Raw genomic sequence first — 26,504 nt, forward strand, 5'->3', positions numbered from 1 at the left:
CCCTCAGCCTCCCCGCTTTTCCCTCCACGTCGCTATTTCTTGCAGGGCGTCCCGCTTCCTTCGCCTCTCTCCACTCACCCCCACCCCCCACTATTGCGTATCTGGGGCCGCCTCTTCTTTCTCCACTTGGTGACGGCAAGCCCGCCCAAACTGCCCTCCGTCTTCCTCCCCCTCCTTCTCTCCTCCCTTCCTCAGAGAGAGGAGCCGAGCTGGGGCTGAGCGGAACGGTCCCGCCTCCGGGTCCCCGCCCTTCTCCTATCCGAGTCAGCGGCCGCTCAGACCAGCCGCGCCGGCACCGAAGGGGACGAAGGGAGCAGCCTAGCAGCCCGCGTGGGGCAGCGACGACCCGCCCCACCCCTGTTGTCAGCCCCGCTCACTGTGGTGCCGAGGCAGCCTAGGCTCGCGTCCCTTTGCTCGCCCTCGGTTTCGCTCGGCCGGCAGGAGCCAAGCGGCGCCATGGGCTGCACGGTGAGCGCCGAAGACAAAGCGGCCGCCGAGCGTTCGAAGATGATCGATAAAAACCTCCGGGAGGACGGCGAGAAGGCGGCGCGGGAGGTGAAGCTGCTTCTCCTCGGTGAGGTCCCCTGCCCCGAGAGTGCCCTTCCCCCCGGCGCGCCGCCCAGCTCCGGCGCCTGGTCCGCGGGGCTTGCTCCTGTGCCCGCTTCCTTGGGAGGCAAGGCCGGGCTTGTTGCCCAACAAGCGGGCCGGGATGGACAGCGCGCCCACGCCCTGGCCGTCTCGTTTCCGTGCCCGATGTCCGCTTTCCCACCACCTCCCCGACTGCGCCGCCTGCCTCCCTCTGCACTTGAGGGACTTTCCGGGATTCTGGCGCTTCTCCGGTCTCTTGGGTCTGTCTCGTGCTGCTGAATCGTTGCCTCTGGCTTTTCGGCGGCCGCCATATCCCTGCCCTGGCCTCCGGCGCAGCGGGAAGAGGATCCCCGCGCCGCTCCCCCCACCCCCGAAGCAAGCAGCTAGAGCCCTTTCGTTTTATGCGGCGTCAAAAGGGAGTTAGAAGCTCAGAGGGCCAACCCGTCCTATCCGACCATCCCATTTTTTCCCCTAAGGTAAACAGCTCGACTCCTCATGAGGCACAGTTTGGTTTTCCTCTTCGTCGCGAGCTCTTTTGCTTCTCAAGAGAGCTGACATGGCCATGCCCCCAAATCAGCCTGTAAAATACATCCCCGCTGAGACCTTTCCCCCCCCTCTTTAGCCTACTCGGTTTCTAAATTTGGCCTGGCACGTCCAGTCCTCAGCTGCTTTTTCTTTAGTGGGTGATCCTTCTAAAAACTTAGCGAGGCCATAACCTAAAATATGCCTGAATTCCTCCCCCGCCCCGTATGTTTTTCATTCCTCCCACAGGCCTCAGTTTTTGTTTCCGTTATCAGTGGATAACCGTTGATGGTGGCTCCGCATTTGCTACTCTCTGCCACCTGTGGTAGTCTTGGGGAAGAATAATTTCAACTGCAAGTAAACCACAGTTGTTCTAAAGCAAACCCTTCTGGTCTCCAAATGTATTGGATTGTTGCTGTATCATTCCCAACTACCGCATTCACCCGTTTTCCCTCTGCAGAGGATGGGAGTTGTAGTCCAAGCACAGCTAGAGGATGGCAGATTGGAAAGAAGTTTTCCCAGCAAAGACAAATAACCTGGTCCTTCTGAATATTTTGGTCAGTGGCTCCCACACATTCTTGTGCTTGGCTTGCTGGCTGGGGCTAATGGATACATCAGTGTGTATGTATATATGTATTTACATGGATGGCACAAGTTACTTATCAGTAAAGTTAAGAATCACTTTTCTACTTCCCTCAATATATTATGTTAAGAGACATTTCTTTCTGAAATCTTTTGTAGCTGGTGATTTTCTTGTGATTTTGCCTCCCTGTATCCAACTTAAAACATGCTCTGTCTTTAGTTGTTAAGGTAATTTAAACTTTTCTTTTAGCTCGGTAGGGTTTGGTGCTGTTTCTTTTATAAAAGTTTGCTGTTTTTCATTTCCTTCCTTTTTTTTTGAAAACTCATTGCACAAGCTAAAGGAAGTATAGCCAAACATCTTGCTTTCTTTGTACGTTTGAATAGTTCTTCACTTGAATAGTTATGTGAACTTCATTTCCATGCATGAAAATAGTTGTCATTGAACAGGAATATGTAGGTTAGAGATGAATGAGTGGATTGATTTAGCATGTGAGACAAGAGTATTTTTTTCTGTTATGGTAACAGGGAAACTTCTAAAAGAAAGACCCAGCTGTTTCTTGAGTAGGAAGGCATGATTGGCTCATCAGAAACTATGTGGAGTTGCCATGCACGATGACAGATCTTTCATTTATAATTAACAACTTTGCATGTATCAAGCTATATGTTTTATCAAGAAGAATTCACATTGTTAATAATTAAGCTACAAGATATAGTGGTGACCCCCAGCTTTCAGAGGGAGTAAATTAGACAAATACATGGCTGTTAAGAGTTGCAAGTCATGGCAGATATGTATTACCCCCAGCTATCCAAAGCAGGATGCCTTTTAAAGCCAGCTGTTAGAGAGGAGACTTTTTGTGCTTACACTCTGCTGGTTGTCTTCTCAAAGGCATTTTGTTTGCTCCCTTACTTCTACACAATCAAACTGAAAAAAAAAAGTCATAATAAGCATGAATTGTGTATCTAATGCAATAACATTCTGTTTGTGGATTAATCAGAAAATTAATTCTAAGTTAGTCTAATTTGCTGTTTATTTTGAAAATGTGGTCAGAGTGCTCAGCTTGCAAACATCATGGACTATAATAAAATTAGCAATACATGCTATAAAAAGCTAAATAATAGAACAAAAAGCCTGACCTTGAGTGACACAGCCTATAGCAAAACCCAAGAAGTAAGTTCCATAATGACAATAAATGTTGAAATGACAGCAGCCTATACCCCAAAAATAGTACAGTTATAAAATAGGAGATGAACTTAACAATCAACATTATTATGTGTGACTTTTTAAACATGAAAAACTTTGGACAGACATGTTTTAAAGCAATTTTATTGCCTTATGTCAAACACTACCCATATCTGGCTGGAAAAATGTAATTGAGCATGCAAATTTCATCTATGTACTTTTTGCTTTAGGAAGTAACTGCATCATTAAGATATCTTATAATCAGGTTCAATGCTTTATCATTATGCGTATAATAAAAATATTGCTAAAATCATGTTTATGTGGTATGTACATTTGCAGAGATGATCTTAACATACCCTCTTAAATTATAAGTCTTACCTGATTCTGCTTCTGATGTACCTTAAACTGTGTTTTTATTTTTAAATCCTATCTTTAGATTTTGCTTTCTTCAGGTAGACATGGCATGACTTTTATGCAGATAAATAATCAGTTAGTGTAACTATATTAAATTGCAATTTCAGGCTGGTTTTTGCTTATTTGGCATAAAACTGAAAAAGAAACATTTAATGTTGAGTTTAGTTAGGTTATTAGCTCTATTTTTATTAAACAGATATAAAATTAAACATGAATTACAATAGTTAATTCTAGCAGTGCTATATATTAACATCCTCAAACTTTTAATGTTGTTATTTGAGCATAATTCATTTCATAGAATCATAGGGTTGGAAGGAACCTTGGAGGTCTTCTAGTCCAATCCCTTGCCCAATACCATTCTGACAAATGGTTGTCCAGTGGCCTTCTGCACTCAACAACCACCTGAAGGTTATTGAAAAAGCTCATACATTTAAAAAAAAATCAGATATTGTACAGTGTAAGGTTTGGCCTTTTTGAAAAGATGGTGCAGTAATGTGAAACTTTCCACTTCTGTTCTGATCGCCTAAAGCAGCCTTTCTCAACCTTTTGACCCTGAAGGAACCCTTGAAATATTTTTCAGGCCTCGGGGAACCCCTGCACATTCAGGCTCAAATATAAGCCATAGATTACAAAATAATTACCTTTGTTTCTTGTGTGGGCCTGTATATATGCATTTACAGTGTTCTTAAACTAAAAATAAAGAATGAAACTTACCTCTTTAATGTGAAGTTGCCAAATTTGAAATAATTTTTTAAATAAATCATGAACTCTCAGGGAACCCCTAGTGACCTCTCATGGAGCCCTAAGGTTCTACGGAACCTTGGCTGAGAAATCCTGGCTTAAAGAAAATAGGAATATGTCAGCGTTAAACCATATATTTCAGAGTTACCACAACTTTTATTGAGGATTTTGGCTTTCTTAACCACCCTAGAAATTCCTTTCCTTCTCTTGACCTAATGCACGCAGAAAGATAGATCTATTTGTGTTCCTGTAGAAATTGTCTATTATGCATGCAGAAAGGTTTTTGTTAACTTTTTAGTAGAATTTGGAGTTTGTCTGTCTCTCAAAAATCTCTGACCTTATGCTTGTAGTTTTTTCCCCTGTGGCTGTTGCTTTTCTGTCTGAGTTGTTTTAATTAAACTGTCCTTTGGGAATGAGTTAACAGCTTTTTAAATAATTGTTTAGCAATTTTTGATGTACACAGATGCTTCTGTCACTGAAATGAGATTGATGAATTCTACTTATCAGCCTCAACTTAAATAATAAAAATGCTGAGATGCAATATAAAAAGGAAATGTTTTGAATATCCATTTTGACTTGAGTTTGCTTTCCATATTCATGGATTTTTCTCAAGACAGTGAAAAGGGTAGAGTATTGCAAAATATAATTTGTTTATTTTAGAGTACTTATATGCTGCCCACTCTTTGGGGCAACTGATCAGGAGCACAATTAAAAGTAAAATTTTAAACAAATCATAAAACATTAAATGATACCTTATAAAATACACATAATTAATATTATTTAGGAATTTTAAATATTAAAAACAGTTTAATTGTGGAACTGAAATGCTGTAATAATCAGAGATTTAAGAACTTCTGAAATGCATAGGCTTGCTTGCAATGCAAAATAAGTAGCTTTCCATCATATTGTTTCACTGTATTGATAATGTTATTTCCTGGTGTGTTTTCTTAAAAAAATTCAGGTGGGCTTTAACAATGTAAATAGTGAAGAAAACTAGTTATTGAATTATAGGTAAAACTAAACATATATAAATGCACACATTCTGTTTCTTAGATGTTTCATTTGCGTGTAACATAAGTACATGGTTTGTTTTCAAAGAAAAATTGCAGTATACCTTGGGCTTGTGTATCCTACCTTGCCTCTCTTTCTTTAACATGGCATGAAATGAAATGAGATGATTCTGCTGCTGTTTTTGATTAACTGCATCTCAGCCTTACGTCTCCACTTAACTCTAATTAAATTTTATTTGTGGTTTGTTGAAGCCAGTTAGCTTTCAAACTATACTTTGAAATTACTTGTTTGCCTATCAGTAGTTAGACTACAGTTGATCTGGTTTGAAATGTCACAACAAGTTGAGGTTAATGTAAAAGAGAAAGTAAAATGCTTCCAAATTTTCATTTTGAGTGATGCTGATGCTGGAAACAGACAGGCTTGCGACTGGATTGTTCTCATAAAATTAAACCATGGTTTATCATGTGCATATACGGAGGTAATTTGAAACAAGTGATCGTTTAATACCAGGAGAGCCTGGTGAAATATATTTCTGTTTTGAATAGATGATTCCTCTGGTTTTTATAGAAATATTAGGGCACTGAATCAATCTATTTAAACATTTAAGTCAGCTAAAAGAGACTACTATTAAACATAAAAAGTGCAGGTGATAAATTTTCCTCTTCTGCAAAACATAGTTCATAGTGCATGATCTAAAACTGAAAAATGCTTTCTCTTAGAAACATTTTTTCTGTTGTGCAAATTGAATTGAGTAAAAGATGTATATCTACTAAGACTTTCAGTGTAAGTACTTTGCCCATAGCTTTGCAAAGATTAATGAAATGGGGAGTTCTGTTCCACTGATTTCCAAAAAATACTTCATCCATAGATATCTCTAAAATAGAACATTAGTTAGGGCTTATATATCCTGACATGGACTTATCTGTAGTTCAGGCATGATTCAACCTATGTGAAGAAACCATTAGTACTACTACCTTCTTTTGTTTCTTGGGATCATAGTATTTGAAGAGCCATTTAGGCCATCAAGTCCAACTCCCTGCTCAGTATAGGGATCTAAATCGAAGTTTCCCAGATAGATGGTGTCCATGCTCTGTTTGAGCCATCAGAGGAATGGGAGCTTTTTACATCTGGCTCTGTGTGGAACTTTTCTTATGTTAGGAAGCTTTTCCAAACATCCAGTTGGAAATTTCCTTCCTGTAAGATGAGACTTTATTTTATTGACATTATCTTAAGGATCTAAAATTGTGCTTGAGCCAACCTTAGACTATTGCAGATTGTGAAGCCAGTAATTTATTAGTCAGTTAATATGTTTTTCTTTTGTACTGTAGATAAAAAACGCCCATGCGAATGGTTGAGATCCTGTTCTCTATTAAAGGAGAATATTTAGAAAAAGTTGGGTAATGTGAGCAGTGTTCAAATCACCAAAAGCAAATTTATTTTCAAACAATATTTTTAAAAATCAATGTACCCAGCAAAACTACAGATTAGTGGTAATCTGCCCTTATTTGAAAATAAGCACTTAATTAGTTTCAGTTGACAACTGTGTTTTTTGCTTTTGTAACCTGTTTCCAGGGAGAAAAAATCAGTTTCTACTATAAAAAACTTTTTTTTCAAGTTCTGAACTTTACTGAATAAGAAAGAGATTGAAAGAAAAATTCTAAGGCTTTTCTGCTTATTTCTTGTATTTTAATTGGTGCCATTGTTCTATGTTTCACTTAATTAAAAAAAGGCTGTAGTTGGGCCTTGCATTTTGCTTTTCAAGTAGCATTTTGCGATTGATGATATATAGGATATTATAGTTAACTAGACAACCCGTGACCTGTTGGGTCGTTTCAGAGATATTTTCTTGCCTGAACAGAGAGAGAGAATGACCATGGGTGGGCAAAAAAACAGTGAGAGCAGGAGTGACTTGCAACTTCCTGCCAGCTTCCCCATTGACTTTGCTTGTGGGAAGCTGGCAGGGAGTGTTGGAAATCATTCTTCCCCTCCTTGGTGACCCACGGAACTGCCTGTCACTTTGCTGGGGGGAAAGGGAACAAAGGGAGCCACAGACCATGAGGAAAACTGCACCCCTGTTTCCCATCCTGGCATGTTCCAAAGGGCCTCCTCCCTCCAGAGAGGAAGAGGTCTCACCTGTCAACCGCTGATACCCCCCCAGCCAGCCCTACCTCACCAGCAGGCATCTGAGTTGCTCCCTTGTCCCTCCCTTGCTGCCCACTGTCATTAAGAGATTTCAAATTTTGGCCTTGGTTCCAGACCAGCCAATTGCTGCTCACTCTTCTGGTCTTGCAGCCAGCCAGTTGGGCACAGGAGCCAGAGGGAGGTGGGAGAGGCACATCCCTTCCATCTTCCCTTGCGCCATATAACCTATGGGTTTCTGGGAAGTGTAGGCAGAAGGCACAGTGGTGCTGAAGTGGCCACAACATCGTGGCCACAATTCCTTGGGAGTAATGAGTCCCAGACTTTGGACGCATTCTGTGAGTTAGCCCATTTGAGGTACCTTGGTTCAAAAATTGTTGCACTGTTTTGCCTGGTTAAAGGTTACAGACAGATAGACAGACACAAGAGTTTTACTAGTATACAGATTGAAATGGGAATGCTATCATACATTCATAGCGAAAAAGTAACAGGCAGATGTATGTTTTTCTGTTTACTTTTCCTTTGAGATTGAAGATTCAGTATTGTCATTTTTTTTTATTAAACATGGAATCATCTTCTCTTTCTTCATTGCATTATATATGTCAGCATTCAGATATGGGTCCATCTTTTCTTTCTTGAGATAAGGTATATTCATATTCACATTCATAGTAGTTGTCTTGGCTACAGGTAATTAGGTTCACACAACGTGCAAAATTATAAAGTGGATCACAGCACAAGTGGGCAGTTTCTGGGAGGGGATCTGCAATTTAGCCTTCTAACCTCTGGTGGACCACAAAAATTTTTCTGATGATGACATGTTGATGACTGGAAAGAACAGATTGAATGAAAAATTGGCTGAAAGATTTCAGTCTTGGTTGATTTTAAGGGTGGGAAAAAGAGTGATTTGCTTTTATGGAGATTTGCATTCCTGTTCCCATCAATTGTTTTGTTTTGCTTAGTATTCAAAAGCAAAACAAAAAACACATAAAAATAAATAGAAAAAAGAAAAGAACAAAAAATTACATTAGATATAGAGAAAATAAATACATAATTAAACCTTGACCATGCAGAATAATATTGAACAATCTTTCTATTGGATCTGTAGAAAGCAGACATACATGATTGATCCAAGATTGTAAATCTGGGACCATATACCTTTCCAACATTGAACAGTAGTCTTTTTTGCTTCTTTCTTTGATAAATCCATAATTCTTCATATGGTAATAATGTTATACATGTTGAATATATAAACATTCATATCTTTAAATTGCATTGATCTTTGTATCACCATATTAAACAACTTATGAATATTAAACCAAGCATATACCTATTGTACACTTTCAATGTACCTAGGTTGACAGCTGATCCTTTTAAAACATTTTTGGGGACGTTTAATAAAACACTTTTCAAAGAAAGGAAATATTTTATTGAATTAGTTTCATCTTAAGATAAGAAACATGTTTAATATTATTTAAGGCTCATTGATTTGTTTATATGGAATATTCCAAATATTCCAGAGTTCTTGCCAACAATTACTATGCACCTTAATAATACTCTTTAATTGTTTATAAAAAATATTGTAGACATAGAATAATTCAAAACACGTTCTAATACTGACAATACTTTGGGAGTTTTAGATGCTACTAATGTATCTGTACCAAACTGTAAAATAAAGATGCTTTCATTGAATATACTGCCCCTTCACACTTTTAGACATCCAGATTCCTCGTATAGTAACACATATTTAAAACTTTGACTGGCTTTAAGCTAGTCTAAAGTATTAATTGTTCTGTTTGTCAATGGGTTCCAAAAATAAAAGATGATTTACTTGCAGTTTTCAACCTGGGATTGTCCAGAGTGTGTGTTATATAAACAAGGGCTGAAATTATACTTCTGTCCTAACATCTTCCAAATGTGACTTGAAGACCTTAATGCAGGAAATACAACTGAGTTTGTGCTAAAAATAGCTCAAAGCCCTGCCATGATGCATCAGTGGGGTCACATAATAACTTTCTAACATTGCATATATGGTTGTGTTTTTTTTTCCTTGTTCGTTGCTTGTGTTCCATAGAAAAACTGAAGTCAAAATATATGCATAATGATGAAGCTGAACGTCTAAAACATCTAGGGGTTTGTCCTTCCCCTAGAAAATCAGTATTTTACCAATTTGCTTAGAATAACTGAAATTACCATTCTTTATGTATAGCAACTTAGTTCTTGAACTAATATCCATTTATCTTTCCCCATGAACTCAGTGGGATTTTCAATCATCTATGTCAGTTTTTAAAATCTGATATAAGAAGTTTGATTTATTTACATCCACAGATGAAGAAAGCTTCCTTGGAATAATTATTCCCAGTTATTTAAAAAAATTCAAATAATAACTGAAACCCCGGTTATTTACAAATGGTTATAGAGGCATTGGAACCAGTAAGTATAAGACTTGATAAATTGCCGAATTGTTGCACAATTTCAGTAAATGTTACGGAAAATATCAGCATATAATTCTTTCCAACCACTGTGATACTCAGAACATCTTCTTTACCTAATAACACTGGTGGTTCCAGTATCAAATTACAAATGAGAGGAGATGAAGGACACCTTTGATGAATTCTGTGAAACATCTTGATAGATGAAGAGATAATTCTGTTGGCAATATAGTACCACACATTGAACTAGTTGATTAAAAAATTGAGAATTGTTCCCCAAATTTTGAGTATACCATATCAAAGAGCTTGCTTGCGTTATGAGACCACCACTGCTGATTTCATTTTTTTATGAATGTACATGCAGTGTCAGTCAATTAATATGCTTGGTGACATTTTATAAAACCAGACTGTGCAGGATGAATACTCAAAGGGAATATCATCTGTTATCTCTGAGCCAAGGTCGTTGTCAGTGTTTTTTGCATCAACATTTAATATGGAAACTGAATGATAGTTTACAAAGTCAGCAAGATCAAATTGCAGTCGTACAAACATCCCTGAAGGAGTATGGAAAAATTGTTTTAAAAAGGCATTGTTATAGACCTTCAGTAATATTGGGACAAAGAATTCAGTATATTCTTATACCACCTAATGAGGTAATCATCCAGGTAGGGAGATTTTCTTGTTTCGATAGATGTATTATTTCTTTTTTTTTTTAAAGAGTTTTATTGAGTTTGAAACAAAGATAAAAGCTACAAGAAAGCAAAAAACTACAAAAAAACTACAAAATGTAAAACACAAAAGTTTTTTTGAAGATTACATAAAGAAATGACTTCTGACTTTCAACAGCAAGAATATATAGCAATTTCCCTAATCAACCCCTTACTCTATATCAAACCAAGATCACATCATTTCTATAAATCCTTCGATTAGCACACATACAAATCACTAATGCAATTGCTCCTTCCCCTTATATAAAAGAAAGAAAAAAATATATAAATTTTTAAATCAACTTCCCTCCCCATAAAACAACATTTATTTCCCTCTTACCACTATTCTTCATATTTCTGTCCACTATAATAAAAATCATATTATAAAAACATAAATGGCTGTAGTATTAATGATAAAAGTAGACAATCTTAACCCTGTTAAACCTAAAAACCAAGCAATTATTATTATACCTTATAGATACCTTATAAATCTTACAAATCAAACAAACCTTAAAAAAAGTCCAGTAAATCTTAATCCAAATCATTAAAGAGAAATGAAATCTTAATAGCCTCAATATCAATCCAATTACACATTCTTAAATTTTTACCCCACCTCAAAATATACCAGCACATTACAGCCTATTACACCCAAGGCATTTTTCTTGCAAAGTTCAAACAGCCCAACTGCCCCCCTTAAAAACTCAGACTTCTCAGTAGAAAAACTCCCACAAAACACATTTTCTTCTCTCCCATAACATTCTCTCAGAAAAACAGCTCTCCTTGTAATCTGCAGCTCAGACTGTTGCTTTAACCCCTTCAGCACCAAAATGTAGTCTTCGCCTGGCATTACTTCAGTCTCGCTGTCAGTAGAAAGATCTCCATCCTTGTCAAAATCTTCATCTTCTTCCATAACATCTTCAGCCAGATGACACACTTTAGAAATAATACCTTCCCCAGTGTCCCGAATATTCTGCAGAATAGCCTGACAGCAATCTGAAAAGATCTCTTTGAAGGTCTGCTTAACCTCACAACGGGACTCTGAAAAAGCCTCCTTGAAATCCTCTATATTTCAGGCAGTAGATTATGGTGTCCCCTAGATACTTGACTCCCACAGACAGGAGTTAATGAGTTAATGAAAAACTTCCAAGTGAAATTGAAACAAGAGAAAGTGTGCTAACAAGCAGCACTCAGGGAAAGTGAACAGAGGGCTAGAAATTCAAAACAACAGATTGAACGTGTACGAAAATATTGAATCCTTCAAATTCAGTACAAAAATAACAACAGGGAGGCAATTATTTCTTCTCAGTTCTCCTTAGTATTTAAATGGGAAAACAAGCCAAAACTTTAAAAGATTTTTAAAATTTAATCCAGAAATAACGATAAGCACCAAGAGAGTCTGCTTCTTCTTACTGTAGAAAGCCTCTCTTAGGGTACAAAAACTTAAAAAAAGAAAGTAAATTGGGTGCTTTAGAAATGGGGTGGCTGGACTTAATGTCCCTTTAAGAGCTGTAACATGGCTCCAAAATGGTGAAATCCTAGCCTCCTGGTGAAGTCTTACCCGTTGATTGCACATGCTGTCCACAATCCCCTGGCTGCAACTTGCCGTCCAGAGGACGAATGGGTCGATTCCAAGCGTTTTCCTTAATCTGGAAAAATGCTCTGGGCTACAGGAGAAACCAGCCTGAGCCCAAAGAAACTGCCACTATGCCAGTTCTGCCTGCAGAGCTCGCGGGGGCAGCTGCTCAGTCTGTCATATTTCCACCGGAAGTCCGATAGATGTATTATTTCTTGAAGGATAAGGATGCACCTGAGTAGGAAGTTGATTTTGTGTAATCTTAGAAAGAGCTAAATTATATAAAAATTGGTTTATTTCTTCCTCAGTTACATTTGACCCAGAGTTATACAATTGAGAATGAAAATACAAAGATTGTGGATTTATTTAGACATAATCATTATGTCCTTTACTCTGGGTATCCACAATAGTAGAGATAATGTTATGTTGCAGCTATTTCAGTTCAGAGGGTATTAATTTACCAGGTGTTTCCCCTCATTCCCAGTATTTTCCTTTGTTAAGTAAATAGAGTTAAGTTCCTATTTAGTACTCATGAAAACTTTATATAATTATGGTGTAAGTTGTCTTCTATATGTACTCAATTTTTTAAAACTTTTTTTCATACTAAAACTTGATTAAAATATTCACCCATAATGATCTAATCAATATGAAAGGAAATTGTATCAGTTATTTGATTCATAGCCAAAGTCAATAGCTTTAGAAAACCATGATTAATACGTGCACTATGTTTTAAATAGCTTTCTGGATCTCACTTATTTCTTGTTCCCCTACAAATTTTGAGCGTTTATTAATCAAAATTATATTTCCAACAGATTTTGAATTTCCACTAATGTATACTTAACTAATTTAACAGTTAATCTCTTAGATGAGAAACTTCTTTCTTGTGGAAGAATGTGCATTTCTTTTGACTTTGGGGTTTAAATTGCCTCATTGGTTAGTATTTGCCTACTGTTGGAAGGATATCTGAAGTGTTTTACGTTCCACAAAACTAACATAGATATTGCATAGAACTAAAACTGAAATGATAAAACAAATGACAAAAATACGTTATCCCCTTCCGCCCCCGGAATCAGATCAGCCCATTCTCCTCTAAAACGCGGAAAAAAAAAAGACTATTATTACTTGAATTTAAATAATCTCTTAAACTTCTTAGCAACTGCATCATAAAACTTTTTCATGCTGATATCCCAGGAGAAACAATAAATATTGGAAAAAGAAAAGAAATGGATTTCATTCCTAGTCTTAACTCCCCTGATTGGCTGAAGTATTGTATTGGTGAAAATTAGGTATTTTATTGTAGAAATTTGGCAGTGAACTCTTGTAGCTTTGGTGGTTGTAAATAATGTGATGGGATCTGCATAGAACCCATTATCAGTTTTTCAACAATGTTGGTTTACATATGCTGTAAAAATTAAGCAGACTATATTATGATATAGCCTAATGGTTTATCTGCAGTTTTTGCTGTACCCTATAGCCTAGATAGTCAAGTTGGGTTTTGTGAAATTCACATTTTGAAAGCTTGGCATAAAGCTTGGCATCTCTAAGCTTACTTAACACTTGTTTGAGAAGGCATTCGTGTTCCTCCCTGGATTAAGTGTAAATGAGCACACTGTCCAAATAAACCAGGACCCCTTTAAACAAATGATCATGTAATACTTCATTAATCAATTGCATGAAGACTCCGGGCGCCCCTGCTAACCCAAAAGGGAGGACTTGGTACTGAAATGAACCCAATGGGCAATTAAAAGCAGTTTTCCACTCGTCTCCAGCTCATACGCGGATGCGAAAATAGGCTTCACGAAGGTCGAGCTTGGAGAAAATCTTGCCCTTTGACAAATGGGCTAACATGTCTTTCATTAGTGGTAGAGGGTATTTGTTGCAGATCGAGACAGAATTTAACCCCCGATAGTCTGTACAGAGTCTAAGCGTGCCATCTTTCTTTTCCCGGAATAGCACAGGGGCCCCAACTGGGGAATTTGCAGGTTCAATAAACCCCCTTGACAGATTTTTGTTGATAAAGTCCCATAATGCCCCAAGCTCCTTCTGAGTCATTGGATAAATTTTTGGCTTGGGCAATTGAGCGTTAGGAACCAACTCTATGGCACAATCAGTTTTCCGATGGGGGGGTAGCTGATCTGCTTCCATTTCTCCAAAAACGTCTGCAAAATCTTGGTATCAATCGGGCAAGCCTTCTAAACGTGCCAAACTAGGGTGCGGCGTGGCAATTGCAGCCCTTCCAACCCCCGCGCTTGAAGCCCTCTCCTCGGTAGGGGCTTGGTAAAACCCATCCTTAAAAGTCAGAGTTCTGTGTTCCCAATTTATATGTGGGCTTCGATAGGTCAACCAGGGAATTCCCAGAATTACCAAAGGGCTGCCAACAGGTGCTACTATAAATTTTAAAGTCTCATGGTGGCTGCCCATTTGCATTGCGACAGTTCCAGTGAAATGGGTTGCCGCCGCGCCCCCCCCCCCCCGCTGTTGAACCATCCAGCTGTGTGAAGATCAAAGGCTGCTGGAGGGGGAAGCTAGGCAGGTCCAAAGCAGCAACCAGATCAGGGTGAATCAGACACCTGGAACACCCAGAGTCAACTAAAGCCCAGACCTCTGTAGTCTTTGTGCGGGAGCCCAATTTCACTTTCACTGCTAGAGTGGGACAGTCAGCACTCACCATAGCATCCTCGCGCCCATCCTCCTCCACCTGCCCGCAGGTGCTTTTCATGGCAGGTGGCTGGCGTTTCCTGCTGGCTCCTTAGAGTCGTCTTCAGCCTCTCCCGAGAAGTAGGGTACTTCTTCAGCGTCGGCCGCCCCTTGGCTGCTGTCATCTGCTGCGATGGGGGCGGCGATTTGGCCTGCAGTTTGCCTGCTCGGTCTCCAGCCTTGGCTTTTGGGCAATCAACTGCTCGGTGCCCTTCCTTTCCGCATCGGAGACACTGACCCCTCGCATAGTGCCGATCTGTGTCCTCTTCCCAGGCTCTATAGCCTGGCCGGGTAGCAGTTGCGGCACTTTGGGGTCCCTTCATGGTGGCTGGTTGTTTTTCAGGTCGTTTGGTTTGCATGTAGGTATGCTGGGCGTGCTCAGCTTTGCCGGCCAGACAGATCCATTCGTACAATGTCTCTGGGTCGTCTCTACACAACGCCCACCGCAGGACGTCCATGTTGAGTCCCTCTTTAAACAGTTCTATTAAGGTTGATTGAGACTAGTCGGGGATTTTCCCAGCTATAGCCTTAAACTCCAGGGCATAATCAGCTACAGACAGTTGGATCTGGGTAAGATCCTTCAGTGCCTTTTTCGCCCTTGCCTTGGCTAGAGGATCCTGAAAATGCAGCTTTAATGCCCACATGAATTCCTCAAAATCCTCAAGCTCAGGGGAGTCAGCCTCACTTAATTGAACATACCAGTCAGCCACTCGTCCCTTCAGCTTGGTGGCAATGGCAGTTATTTTAGCCTCTTCAGAAGGGAAGTATGGTCCAAACTGCTTCATATAACTTTTAGCATTAGTGAGAAAGAAAGACAACTTAGTTGGATCCCCGTCAAACTTGACAGAAAAGTCTTTCACCCCGCTCCTGTTGGAGCTGAATTAGCGGCTGCTTGAATGGTTGGGCCCCAGGTTACAGTAGTTCTCCTGTCTCGGGGTGAGGACACTGATGGACGAGCTCTGCGGGGTGGAGATTCATCCCAGCTCTGTCTCCGGCCCCGCTCCGCCGGCGGTCTGGGTGAGGGGATGGAGGATGATTGCATGGAGCTGGAATCTCCTTCGTGCCTCGGCTGCCCCCCCCCCCCCATGACAGAGACAGGGCTTTTAGCATGTACTCCATCGATTCTAATTTGGCCTCTACCACGCTTAGCTTTTCAGGGGGTTGAGATTCCTCCCTCGCGCGTTAGGCTGTCTCCCTGCTGATACCGTGGTAGATTCTACATTTGGGGTCAGCGGGAACCGATACTTCTAGGACGCCTGGGACGTCCCTGGCTGGGGTTCTCCTATTTCATCCCAGGTGATCAACTCTGCAGGCGATTTGCTGGGTGCCAGTTGCTCTGGTGCTCTCCCATCTTCGGATTCCTCTCCCTCAGGGCTGGAACTCGAATCCGGCCATAAACCTGAAGGTTCTGGGGTGAGGCTCAGTTCTCCGCTCCTGACCGTTGACTCGGGCATCAAGCCAGTCGGCTCCTCAAGTCTCCCGGTCGTGGGTCTGGATTTGGCCATCGTTAACTGTTTTCCCTCACAAGAAACTAATCTTGGTAGGAGCTAACGGTACAACTTTGGTGTTTCTCAGCTTTATGTAATGATTGCCTATTCTAAACACCATCAGACTCATAAGCAGGATCACAAAGATATCTGATTTATTAAAGAATAGTATGCAGTCACAAAGAAAGCTGAGAATGGAAAAAGCGCGCCAAATGAAAACTAAAAAACCCTCGGTACAAACGAGATCCCTCCCCCCGTAGAATCTTCCCAGGCTCACAATCCCAGGTGCTCCCAACGGCTTCTGATGGTCTGCGGGAAAAGCAGAGCACATAACCCAAACACATTCCATTGAAATGAACATAGATTCAGAGCTTGGCACAAGGTTTCACAGCAGCTCCCTCCCAACAGAAACGCGCGTCAGCACCATGGCATGTGAAACGTTACGATGTACAGTGCACATTGAAACAGTGAACATGACAGTGGAGCTGCTGTTGAGGGGTTGGAAAGAATTCCAGAAGGTACGCTTGGCATGCTTTTCCTATTTTTTTTTCTGTGCAGATGGACATACTTGGCTCCACTAAGCTAGGATTTCTACTTTAGACCATGGACTGTAGGAGTCTTCAAGCTAGTGCCTTATTTAGTGTCTCTATTATCAGACTGAGTCTGGAAATGATGCCTCTTTTAATGTTTTTGTTGATGGAAACTTTTCCTATAAGAGTGTCTATTTATTGTATAAAATGTTGCTGTGGTTATTAACAGAAGTCAAATGATTAATTTATTAATGAATTCAGTAACCATTCTTGTGAAAATCTGTCTTTGAAGCCTTAATAAGAATTCTCAAGAGACACTGACCCTTCTTTTGAGTCTGCAGAGAATTTTATTTAAGGAGTGGCATTTAATATTAAGCTGTCAAATATAATTGCATTTACTTTATCAAGCTCAAAATACCATTTTTCCCCCATGATTTTAAATTAATACACTCTGAAATTCTGAACTTGCTCTCCTTACACTGCCTATTAATCTTGAACAGGAATTGTCCAAATCCTAGATTCCTGTTTTGAACCCTTTCTTTCCTGTTGCCTTTTTGGGGGAAAGCAGCTATCCTCATTCCTGATATGGGGTAATGGGAGCATCTCTGGGCAAAACCTTCCAATTTAGCCTTATTTGGTCTTGGTAGACATCTGCTTACTTGGATATCATTTTTGTATATGCGAAGGATCCTTGCTACAAATCACCCACGGAGACCAACTGTTCAGCGAAATCTTTTGGAGAGGAAACGGCTGCTTGTAGCTCACATGTTGAATTTTACACCAGAAATCCGGTGTAATCTTGGTGGATCACCTGATCAAGACTGTGTAACTCTCTGGAACAAAGAACTCATGGAAGAGTTGTCTTATATTAATTAATACACTTTGAAATTCTGAACTTGCTCCCCTTACATTGCCTGTTAATCTTGAACAGGAATTGTCCAAATTCAGAAACCTGTTTTGAACCCTTTCTTTCCTGTTCTGTTTCTGTCCCCTTGGCTTTGGAAGTTGTTGATTCATCCAAATGTCTCCAAAGCATAATGGAAAGTAAGAAATAATGCCTAGCTCAATAGATAACAGATTGGAGCTCTTATATTGAGCAGGTTACTTTGTCTATAACTTGTGGCTTATAACTTGTATGTTGGAGGTTGTTGAAAGCTACAAAGAGTTTTTGTGCAAGCTAGATTAATGTAATAACATCTAGACCTTAAGACATGATTTCTAAAGCTGAGCTTCTCTCTCTAGAATTGCCTTTTAAAGATGGTGAGGTGGAATTATCATGTTTGAAAGTAGAATGCTATTTCTCAGCTAAACAAAACTTTAGAACTTTTATCAGGTTGAAACTATGCAAAGGGAAAAACCATGATAAATTGCTGCATCGTTGCTTATGAGTGAGGTTTCTTACTGTGTTTTTCTGGAATATGCCTTCTTTGTAGAAGCTATTACTTCTTTGTTATTGAATTGAAAAAAGAAATATTCTCTTTTGTTCTGTTGCATAAAAATGTTATATTCTACTCAACATATCTCTAAGTCTCTTCTGCTTTACTTATTAAACCCCCCTGGTGCTATCATGGGAAAAGGAATGATTTTCTGTATCCTGTTCCTGCTTGAGCAAGGTGATGTTTTTGAAGAATTTAGAATTATTTTTTTTCCTCTGGAGGGATTTTTGCTTGAGTTTTTCTTTGTACTGTATTCAGAATGCTAGTAATGCTGGTATGTTAGGATTTCTTTGTGCATTTATATGATTCAGTGAAAGGAAGCAAACTTCCTATTTCCAACATGTGGGAATACATACATAGTAAACACTTACTGATGGTCTTAGGCATATGGTATAGTATTAAACATATCAAGAAGTCCCTCCCCCTTGTATTTTGCCATATGGATTATTGATCTAATGTGGGAATTTATTTATTTGATTTAAATAGCCTCCACTGTCATAATAGCTACCCTGGGTAGCTTCCAACAGTTAAAAGCAATACAAACAACATAATACATAACATGGACAATAGCCTAGGATATAACAATCGCATCACGGGCTGGAAGTAACAATCTGACCCACATGCCTGGGAACACATCCATGTCTTAAAAGTCTTCTGAAAAGTTGGCATGGTCAGGGCCAACTTGATCTCAGGTAGAACACTGTTCCAAAGGGCAGGCGCAGCAACAGAAAAGGACTGCTTCCTGGTTTCTGCAAGATGACATTCAACAGGCCTCTTCTGCTGGATCTAGTGGAACAGGTAGAAACAATTGGAGAGAGGCAGTCCTGCAAATAACCTGGCCTTATGCTATTAAGGGCTTTGTAAGTGACAACCAGCAATTTGAATTGTACTTGGAAGCACACTGGAAGCCAGTGCAGAACAAGATGTGTGTGCACCAAGGTGCAGTCATAACTGCTTGTGCTGCTGCATTCTGCACTAGTTGTAACATCTGGATGCTTGTCAAGTGCAGCCCCATGTAGTAATCCACTCAAGAGGTAACCAGTGCATAAGTGAAAGGGCTGAATTGATCACAAGATGAAGACATGCAAAAGTCCTCCTGGCCTTGGCTGCCACCTACTCCTCAAAGAGGAGATGAGAGTCCAGGAGGACCCCCAAGTTGCACAGTGGTTCTGTTTAGGGTAATGTAACCCTATCCAGAACAAGAGATGGAAAATCCTTGGATTCAGAAGGCCTTAAAACCCAAAGCCACTCAATCTTGTTAGAGTTGGGCTGAAGTCTGTTCTTCCCCATTCAGGCCCTCACAACCTTGAGATATAGACAGAACATCCACTGCATCACTTGGTCAGCCAGGGGTGAAATGTAAAGCTGGATTTCATCAACATACTGTTGATAGCTCACCCCGTGCCAGTGGATAACTTCCCCCAATAGTTTTATGTAGATGATAAGCAGGAGTGGAGAGAACATTGGGCCCAGAGCAGGTGCTGTGAGTTAGGTCTCTTCCCCCCACCAAAACCAACTGGAACTAGCCCCAGAAGAAGGAGGAGAACAAGTGTAACACTTTGATTCTTGCTCCCAATCCCCAAAGTTGGTCCAGACAAATAGCATGATAGTATGAAAAGTTGCTGAGAGGTCAAGAAGAATAAAGATGAACACACCTCTGCTCCTGCCAGAGATCATCCACAAGTGCAATCAGTGCAAGTTTGGTTCCATACCCAGGCCTGGAACTAGACTGAAAGGGATCCAGATACTGTAATCTACTTCCCTCAGAGTTCTCTGGAGTTGCAGCATGACCACCTTCTTAGCAACCTTCCCCACAAAGAGGGAAGATTAGAGACACAACCAAAATTATCTAACATAGTCAGGTCCAGCAATGGCCTCTTAAGAAGATGGCGAACTACCACCTCCTTCAAACCTGGAGGACCATTCTCTCAAAGAAGAATTTGCTACAACTGGAACACAACTGCATGTTATCTCCTGGGAAGCCCAGGAGGGAAGTGTGTCCAATATACAGATGGCCAAGCATACAGTTCCAGAAACAGTCTTGACAGCATGTAGCTGTTAATGTTGTTTATCATCTGGAAACACACACATTTCCTACCTCTACTTTAATTGTTCAGCAAGGCTAAGCCTGCTGGATGAAAAACTGGAGGTCTTAAACTTTCTCTTCCTAAAGCTCTCTAGGTCAGCATGTCTTAGTTTCACCTGTTGCCTTGGTTTTCAGCCTGATGGTTGCTTTTACCACCTGTTTTCCAGTGGAATACTTTTACTTGACATCCTTTCATACAGTATATATTGATTCACACATCTTTGTTTTTTAAAGTTCTTGACTAATTTAGCTGTGTAGAAATATTTTATAGGAGGATTTTCTGATCTGATCTCTGGAGTGGTAATCAGTCCTGGTGTGTGTAAGTCCTGATTTCATACTCAAAGGTTCAGTTTCTTTTGTTGCTTGGTTCATTCATTCACTTTGCATGCAGTGTTTCTCCCTGAGCATGCCTGATGCTCAGGAGAACAATATATGTTTTGTTGAATCCCCATGCTGCTCTAATGACTGTTTTAACTTTTGAAAGGAATGTATGTATGTATGTATGTATGTATGTATGTATGTATAAGGATGCACACATATACCTACCTGCAAACATACAAGTACTTCTGTCAGAATAGAAAACCCGTTCTAAAGGGCAGCAGAGCTCTCTTCCTAAATATTGAGGGCATAGCATATTATTTTTATACATTCAGGTGTACAAACCAGTTTGCTGAGGAGTTCTGTGTTGTTTCAGAGATTAAATACATAATTGCTAAGTGAAATCTTTCAGTTTTCTTTTATAGACTTACAGGGATAAATTACTAGATTTTTGCTAGTGCTTTTTGCAGAATTAGAGCCTGAGCCCATGCTGAATTGTAAGAACAGAGTTTCAGGCTAGGGACAACTATAGTAGATTGCACCAGATCAGTAAGTAGCCAGAAAGAGTGATCCATCAAAATGTCTATCAAAACGTTCAAATCCACCTTTCAGCAACCCTGTCTCCAGTATACCATTTACCTATGTAATGCTTCTAAACTGGAGATGTGAGGTTGATTTGAGTTCTCCAACATGGACATGAGAGGTCACACATAGGCCTGTTTCACACATCAAGCTAAGCCAGTGGCTTACTGAATAAATTGAATTGGCACAATTGTCTCTCATTTTTGTTGTTTATTCGTTTAGTCGCTTCTGACTCTTCGTGACTTCATGGGCCAGCCCACGCCAGAGATTCCTGTCAGTCGTCAACACCCCCAGCTCCCCCAGGGACGAGTCCGTCACCTCTAGAATATCATCCATCCACCTTGCCCTTGGTCGGCCCCTCTTCCTTTTGCCTTCCACTCTCCCTAGCATCAGATCTTCTCCAGGGTGTCCTGTCTTCTCATGATGTGGCCAAAGTATTTCAGTTTTGCCTTTAATATCATTCCCTCCAGTGAGCAGTCCGGCTTGATTTCCTGGAGTATGGACTGGTTTGATCTTCTTGCAGTCCAAGGCACTCTCAGAATTTTCCTCCAACACCACAGTTCCAAAGCATCGATCTTCCTTCTCTCAGCCTTCCTTATGGTCCAGCTCTCGCAGCCATATGTTACTCCGGGGAACACCATTGCTTTAACTATGCGGACCTTTGTTGTCAGTGTGATGTCTCTGCTCTTAACTATTTTATCGAGATTGGTCATTGCTCTTCTCCCAAGGATTAAGCGTCTTCTGATTTCCTGACTGCAGTCAGCATCTGCAGTAATCTTCGCACCTAGAAATACAAAGTCTTTCACTGCTTCTACATTTTCTCCCTCTATTTGCCAGTTATCAATCAAGCTGGTTGCCATAATCTTGGTTTTTTTGAGGTTTAGCTGCAAGCCAGCTTTTGCACTTTCTTCTTTCACCTTCATCATAAGGCTCCTCAGTTCCTCTTCGCTTCCAGCCATCAAAGTGGTATCATCTGCATATCTGAGATTGTTAATGTTTCCTCCAGCGATTTTAACTCCAGCCTTGGATTCCTTAAGCCCAGCATGTCGCCTGATGTGTTCTGCGTACAAGTTGAATAGGTAGGGTGAGAGTATACAGCCCTGCCGTACTCCTTTCCCAATCTTAAACCAGTCCGTTGTTCCGTGGTCTGTTCTTACTGTTGCTACTTGGTCGTTATACAGATTCTTCAGGAGGCATACAAGATGACTTGGTATCCCCATACCACTAAGAACTTGCCACAATTTGTTAACGGTCCACACAGTCAAAGGCTTTAGAATAGTCGATAAAACAGAAATAGATGTTTTTCTGAAACTCCCTGGCTTTTTCCATTATCCATCAGATATTGGCAATTTGGTCCCTAGTTCCTCTGCCTTTTCTAAACCCAGCTTGTACATCTGGCAATTCTTGCTCCATGAATTGCTGAAGTCTACCTTGCAGGATCTTGAGCCTTACCTTACTGGCATGTGAAATGAGTGCCACTGTTTGATAGTTTGAACATTCTTTAGTGTTTCCCTTTTTTGGTATGGGGATATAAGTTGATTTTTTCCAATCTGATGGCCATTCTTGTGTTTTCCAAATTTGCTGGCATATAGCATGCATTGCCTTGACAGCATCATCTCGCAAGATTTTGAACAGTTCAGCTGGGATGCTGTCGTCTCCTACTGCCTTGTTATTAGCAATGCTCTTAAGGCCCATTCAACCTCACTCTTCAGGATGTCTGGCTCTAGCTCACTGACCACACCGTCAAAGCTATCCCCAATATTGTTATCCTTCCTATACAGGTCTTCTGTATATTCTTGCCACCTTTTCTTGATCTCTTCTTCTTCTGTTAGGTCCTTGCCATCTTTGTTTTTGATCATACCCATTTTTCCCTGGAATTTACCTCCGATGTTTCTAATTTTCTGGAAGAGGTCTCTTGTCCTTCCTATTCTATTGTCTTCTTCCACTTCCGCGCATTGCTTGTTTAAAAATAATTCCTTATCTCTTCTGGCTAACCTCTGGAATTTTGCATTTAATTGGGCATATCTCCCCCTATCACTGTTGCCTTTTGCTTTCCTTCTTTCTTGGGCTACTTCTAGTGTCTCAGCAGACAGCCATTTTGCCTTCTTGGTTTTCTCTTTCTTTGGGATGTATTTTGATGCCGCCTCTTGAACAATGTTGCGGACTTCTGTCCAGAGTTCTTCTGGGACCCTATCTCCTAAGTCCAGTCCCTTAAATCTATTCTTCACCCCCACTGCATATTCCTTAGGAATATTAGTGAGCTCATATCTAGCTGATCTGTGGGTCTTCCCTAAACTCTTTAGTCTGATCCTAAATTGTGCAAGAAGAAGTTCATGATCTGAACTACAGTCAGCTCCAGGTCTTGTTTTTACCGACTGTATAGATGTCCACCACCTTTGGCTACAAAGGATGTAGTCAATCTGGTTTCGGTGTTGTCCATCTGGGGAAGTCCATGTATAAAGCCGTCTCTTAGGTTGCTGGACGAGAGTGTTTGTTATGCACATTGAGTTGTCTTGGCAAAATTCTATCAGCCTATGTCCTGCTTCGTTTTGTTCTCCCAGGCCATGCTTACCTGTAATTCCAGGTGTCATTTGACTGCCCACCTTAGCATTCCAGTCTCCCGTGATGAAAATAACATCTCTTTTAGGCGTGTTGTCCAGCAGGTGCTGCAGATCCTCATAGAACTGCTCTACTTCAGCTTCTTCAGCATCTGTGGTTGGCGCGTATATTTGGATCACTGTGATGTTAGATGGCTTGCCCTGAATTCGAATTGAGATCATTCTATCGTTTTTTTTGGATTGTATCCGAGCACTGCTTTAGCCACTTTACTATTAATTATGAAGGCTACTCCATTTCTTCTGTGGTCCTCTTGTCCACAGTAGTAGATCTGGTGGTCATTTGATGTGAAGTGGCCCATTCCAGTCCATTTCAGACAGATTGCATTTTCACTAAGTACAATGTGTAAATCCAGTCATAATGTTTCTGTTCAAAAATAAGAGGATGCATTGGCATTATTCTCAACTTGTATTATTACATACTGTATCTGTTGGGCAATTGTTTGTATTATCTGTATATTCCTTGTAAATTCTGTAATGCAATCGCTAGATCATGGGCTGCGTAGATGACTGTTGACCTGCTTGCTGCTAGTAGTTTTTTGGTCTTTCTGCTCAGGAGCAGAAATAAAGCTAGAGAAGGATACAGAAGAGAACGGTAACCATAGTGATCTTACCAGAACGGTGCTGTTGAATAGTACTGCAGGCAGTCCCTGCAGATATGCACATTGCCATAAGCTTAAGTACTTGGTATAATTCTTGTTGTTACACTGTAGCATTTTTTGCTTGGTAATCTATCATAAATTTTGCAGAATCTGTAAAGACTTTTCTGGTCTTCTTTTGTATCTCAAAAGAACAACAACATATTATTAAAAGGAAGTAATGTACCTGGGAATAAGACCAAATGATAACTTTCATTAGATGTCTGTCTTTTGAAAGCTAAATGTAGCTTTTTTATAATAAGGAAGCTTTGGTAGCAAAGTACAGTAGACTCTCAGCTAACTGGAACTCAAGCAACCGGCATTCTCAAGCAACCAGCATAAAAATCGAACCAGAAAAAAAAAAGGCACTCTCAAACAACCAGGAAAAAACAAAAACAAAAACCCAGCACTCTCAAGCAACTGGCAAAAAAATCTGTATCTCTCTGCTGCCATCTAGTGGGTATTAGGGTTTAATAGTAACTCTCAAGCAACCAGAAACTACATTTATCCGGCATTTACCAATCCCCATGGGTGCCGGTTAACTGAGAGTCTACTGTATATTTTTTATTTATGTTCTGTCAAGAATTGAACAAGAAACAAAACAACTTTTCCTGTTCAAAAACTCTGGAATATAAAATAACAAATAATAAGAAGAATATACTGAAGTTCTCCAAAGTAAGATGTTAAATGCAAGTGGCATATATAAGAATAAATTTTACAATGTAATAAGAGAAGCAAAAATAAATAAAATCAAGGAAATAATAGGCAAAGGAAGACAACAATTTTAAGAGTTATTTAAAAAAGAGTTATTAGCAAATATTTGAAATAATATGTGCACAAAGAAGATTGTGGAGAGATCTAAAAGACAGTGTTTAATTCTTTGCTAAATGTTTTAGTTAAGGACATTTCAATAATGCTAAGAGGGCAAACCCATATTTTCAAAGAAGATCAGCAGTAAGAATTTCAAAACACTGGAAATAAAACACTTACTAGGAATTCAGGTGAAAATGAATTGTTAGGCGATCAAAAGAGAATAAAAGACCCTAGAAGGGATTTTTAAGAAATAAAACAATCAAGTAATGCTATTCTATGCATCTTCTGTCTTGAAGATAGATTTGGAAACTCTCCCGATGTCCACTGTTTTACTTAGGGGACATTTGCAAGAGACTGAGGTTGATGCTGGAGAAGTGAGGAGAAGGAAGGATAAAGGAATGGCCTTGGAGAGGCACACTTCAGCACTAACATTTATAATTTTTATTCTATTTTTATGGATACTACCTTTTATGGCATTCATTCAAATTCAAGATATCTTTATCATTCCTATATAAATCATTGAAATATTATTCCAATATTCCCTCACTTCAGTTTCATGCCAGACAATTTCATGTTGTTTTTTAATTTCATTCACTCTGTTGGAAGCTCCCCATTCATCCCTCTTTATCTATCTTCTAAATCAGTCTTTATTTCCATCAAAATCACTTCATATTTTCTCTGCCTCTTTTTAAATCTGTGCTATTCCTTGCTCATTTACATTCTTTGCTACTATCTTTTTCTTGCTCTAAATATTATACAGTACCTTCTTCATGTCCTCATGTTTTGTACAAAGCATTATCTTATAAGCACTTTTTTTCTCATCCATAGCCTCTTTTGTTTCACCATTTCACCAAGCATCCCTTTTCATATTTCACATTAGCATAATTCCACTCTTCGTAGCACTCTGTAACAATTGTTTTCATTCTGCTCTAAGTGGTTTCCATATTTTCCCTTTTTATATCCCAGTTCCATTTGGGAGATGAATTTGTCTTCCAAAACTTTTTCACACAGAGGTTGTATTTCCACAGTTTTTCTATTTTACTCTTAATTTCTTTCACTTTTTCCTCCTTTTCCTTCATGTCCAGTTTTTCCTAGGAATTATTCTTACCCTACCAAACAATGATCTGTCTCACATTCAAATTCTCTCATTGCCCATGTATACTTCACTGATCATAAACAACCAAATCAATCATGTTTTCTTCCTTTGTCATGTTCACATATGAATAATGCTTGAACTTCAATATTTGAGACACAGATATTCAACAATCCCCATTATTGTTCATTTTTGAGTCTCCAGAGCAGCCTTTCTCAACCTTTTGACCCTGGAGGAACCCTTGAAATATTTTTCAGGCCTCAGAGAACCCCTGCCCATTCAGGCTCAAATATAGGCCAAGGATTACAAAATTATTATCTTCG

At 39.8% G+C, this 26,504-nt stretch overlaps 1 protein-coding gene across 1 annotated transcript in view; it reads left to right on the plus strand.

The window, feature by feature from the left end:
• The first annotated feature begins 223 nt into the window (after window positions 1-223).
• GNAI2 (G protein subunit alpha i2) overlaps window positions 224-26,504 on the plus strand; it is a 143,167-nt gene continuing 116,886 nt past the window's right edge. The window contains exon 1 of the mRNA XM_063291986.1: window positions 224-574. Coding sequence (XP_063148056.1) covers window positions 457-574 — 118 coding nt within the window. The 5' untranslated portion in view covers window positions 224-456. The remainder of the gene's footprint in view (window positions 575-26,504) is intronic.

The sequence above is a fragment of the Candoia aspera genome, chromosome 2 (assembly GCF_035149785.1).
Source record: "Candoia aspera isolate rCanAsp1 chromosome 2, rCanAsp1.hap2, whole genome shotgun sequence".
NCBI classification, from domain to species: Eukaryota; Metazoa; Chordata; class Lepidosauria; order Squamata; family Boidae; genus Candoia; species Candoia aspera.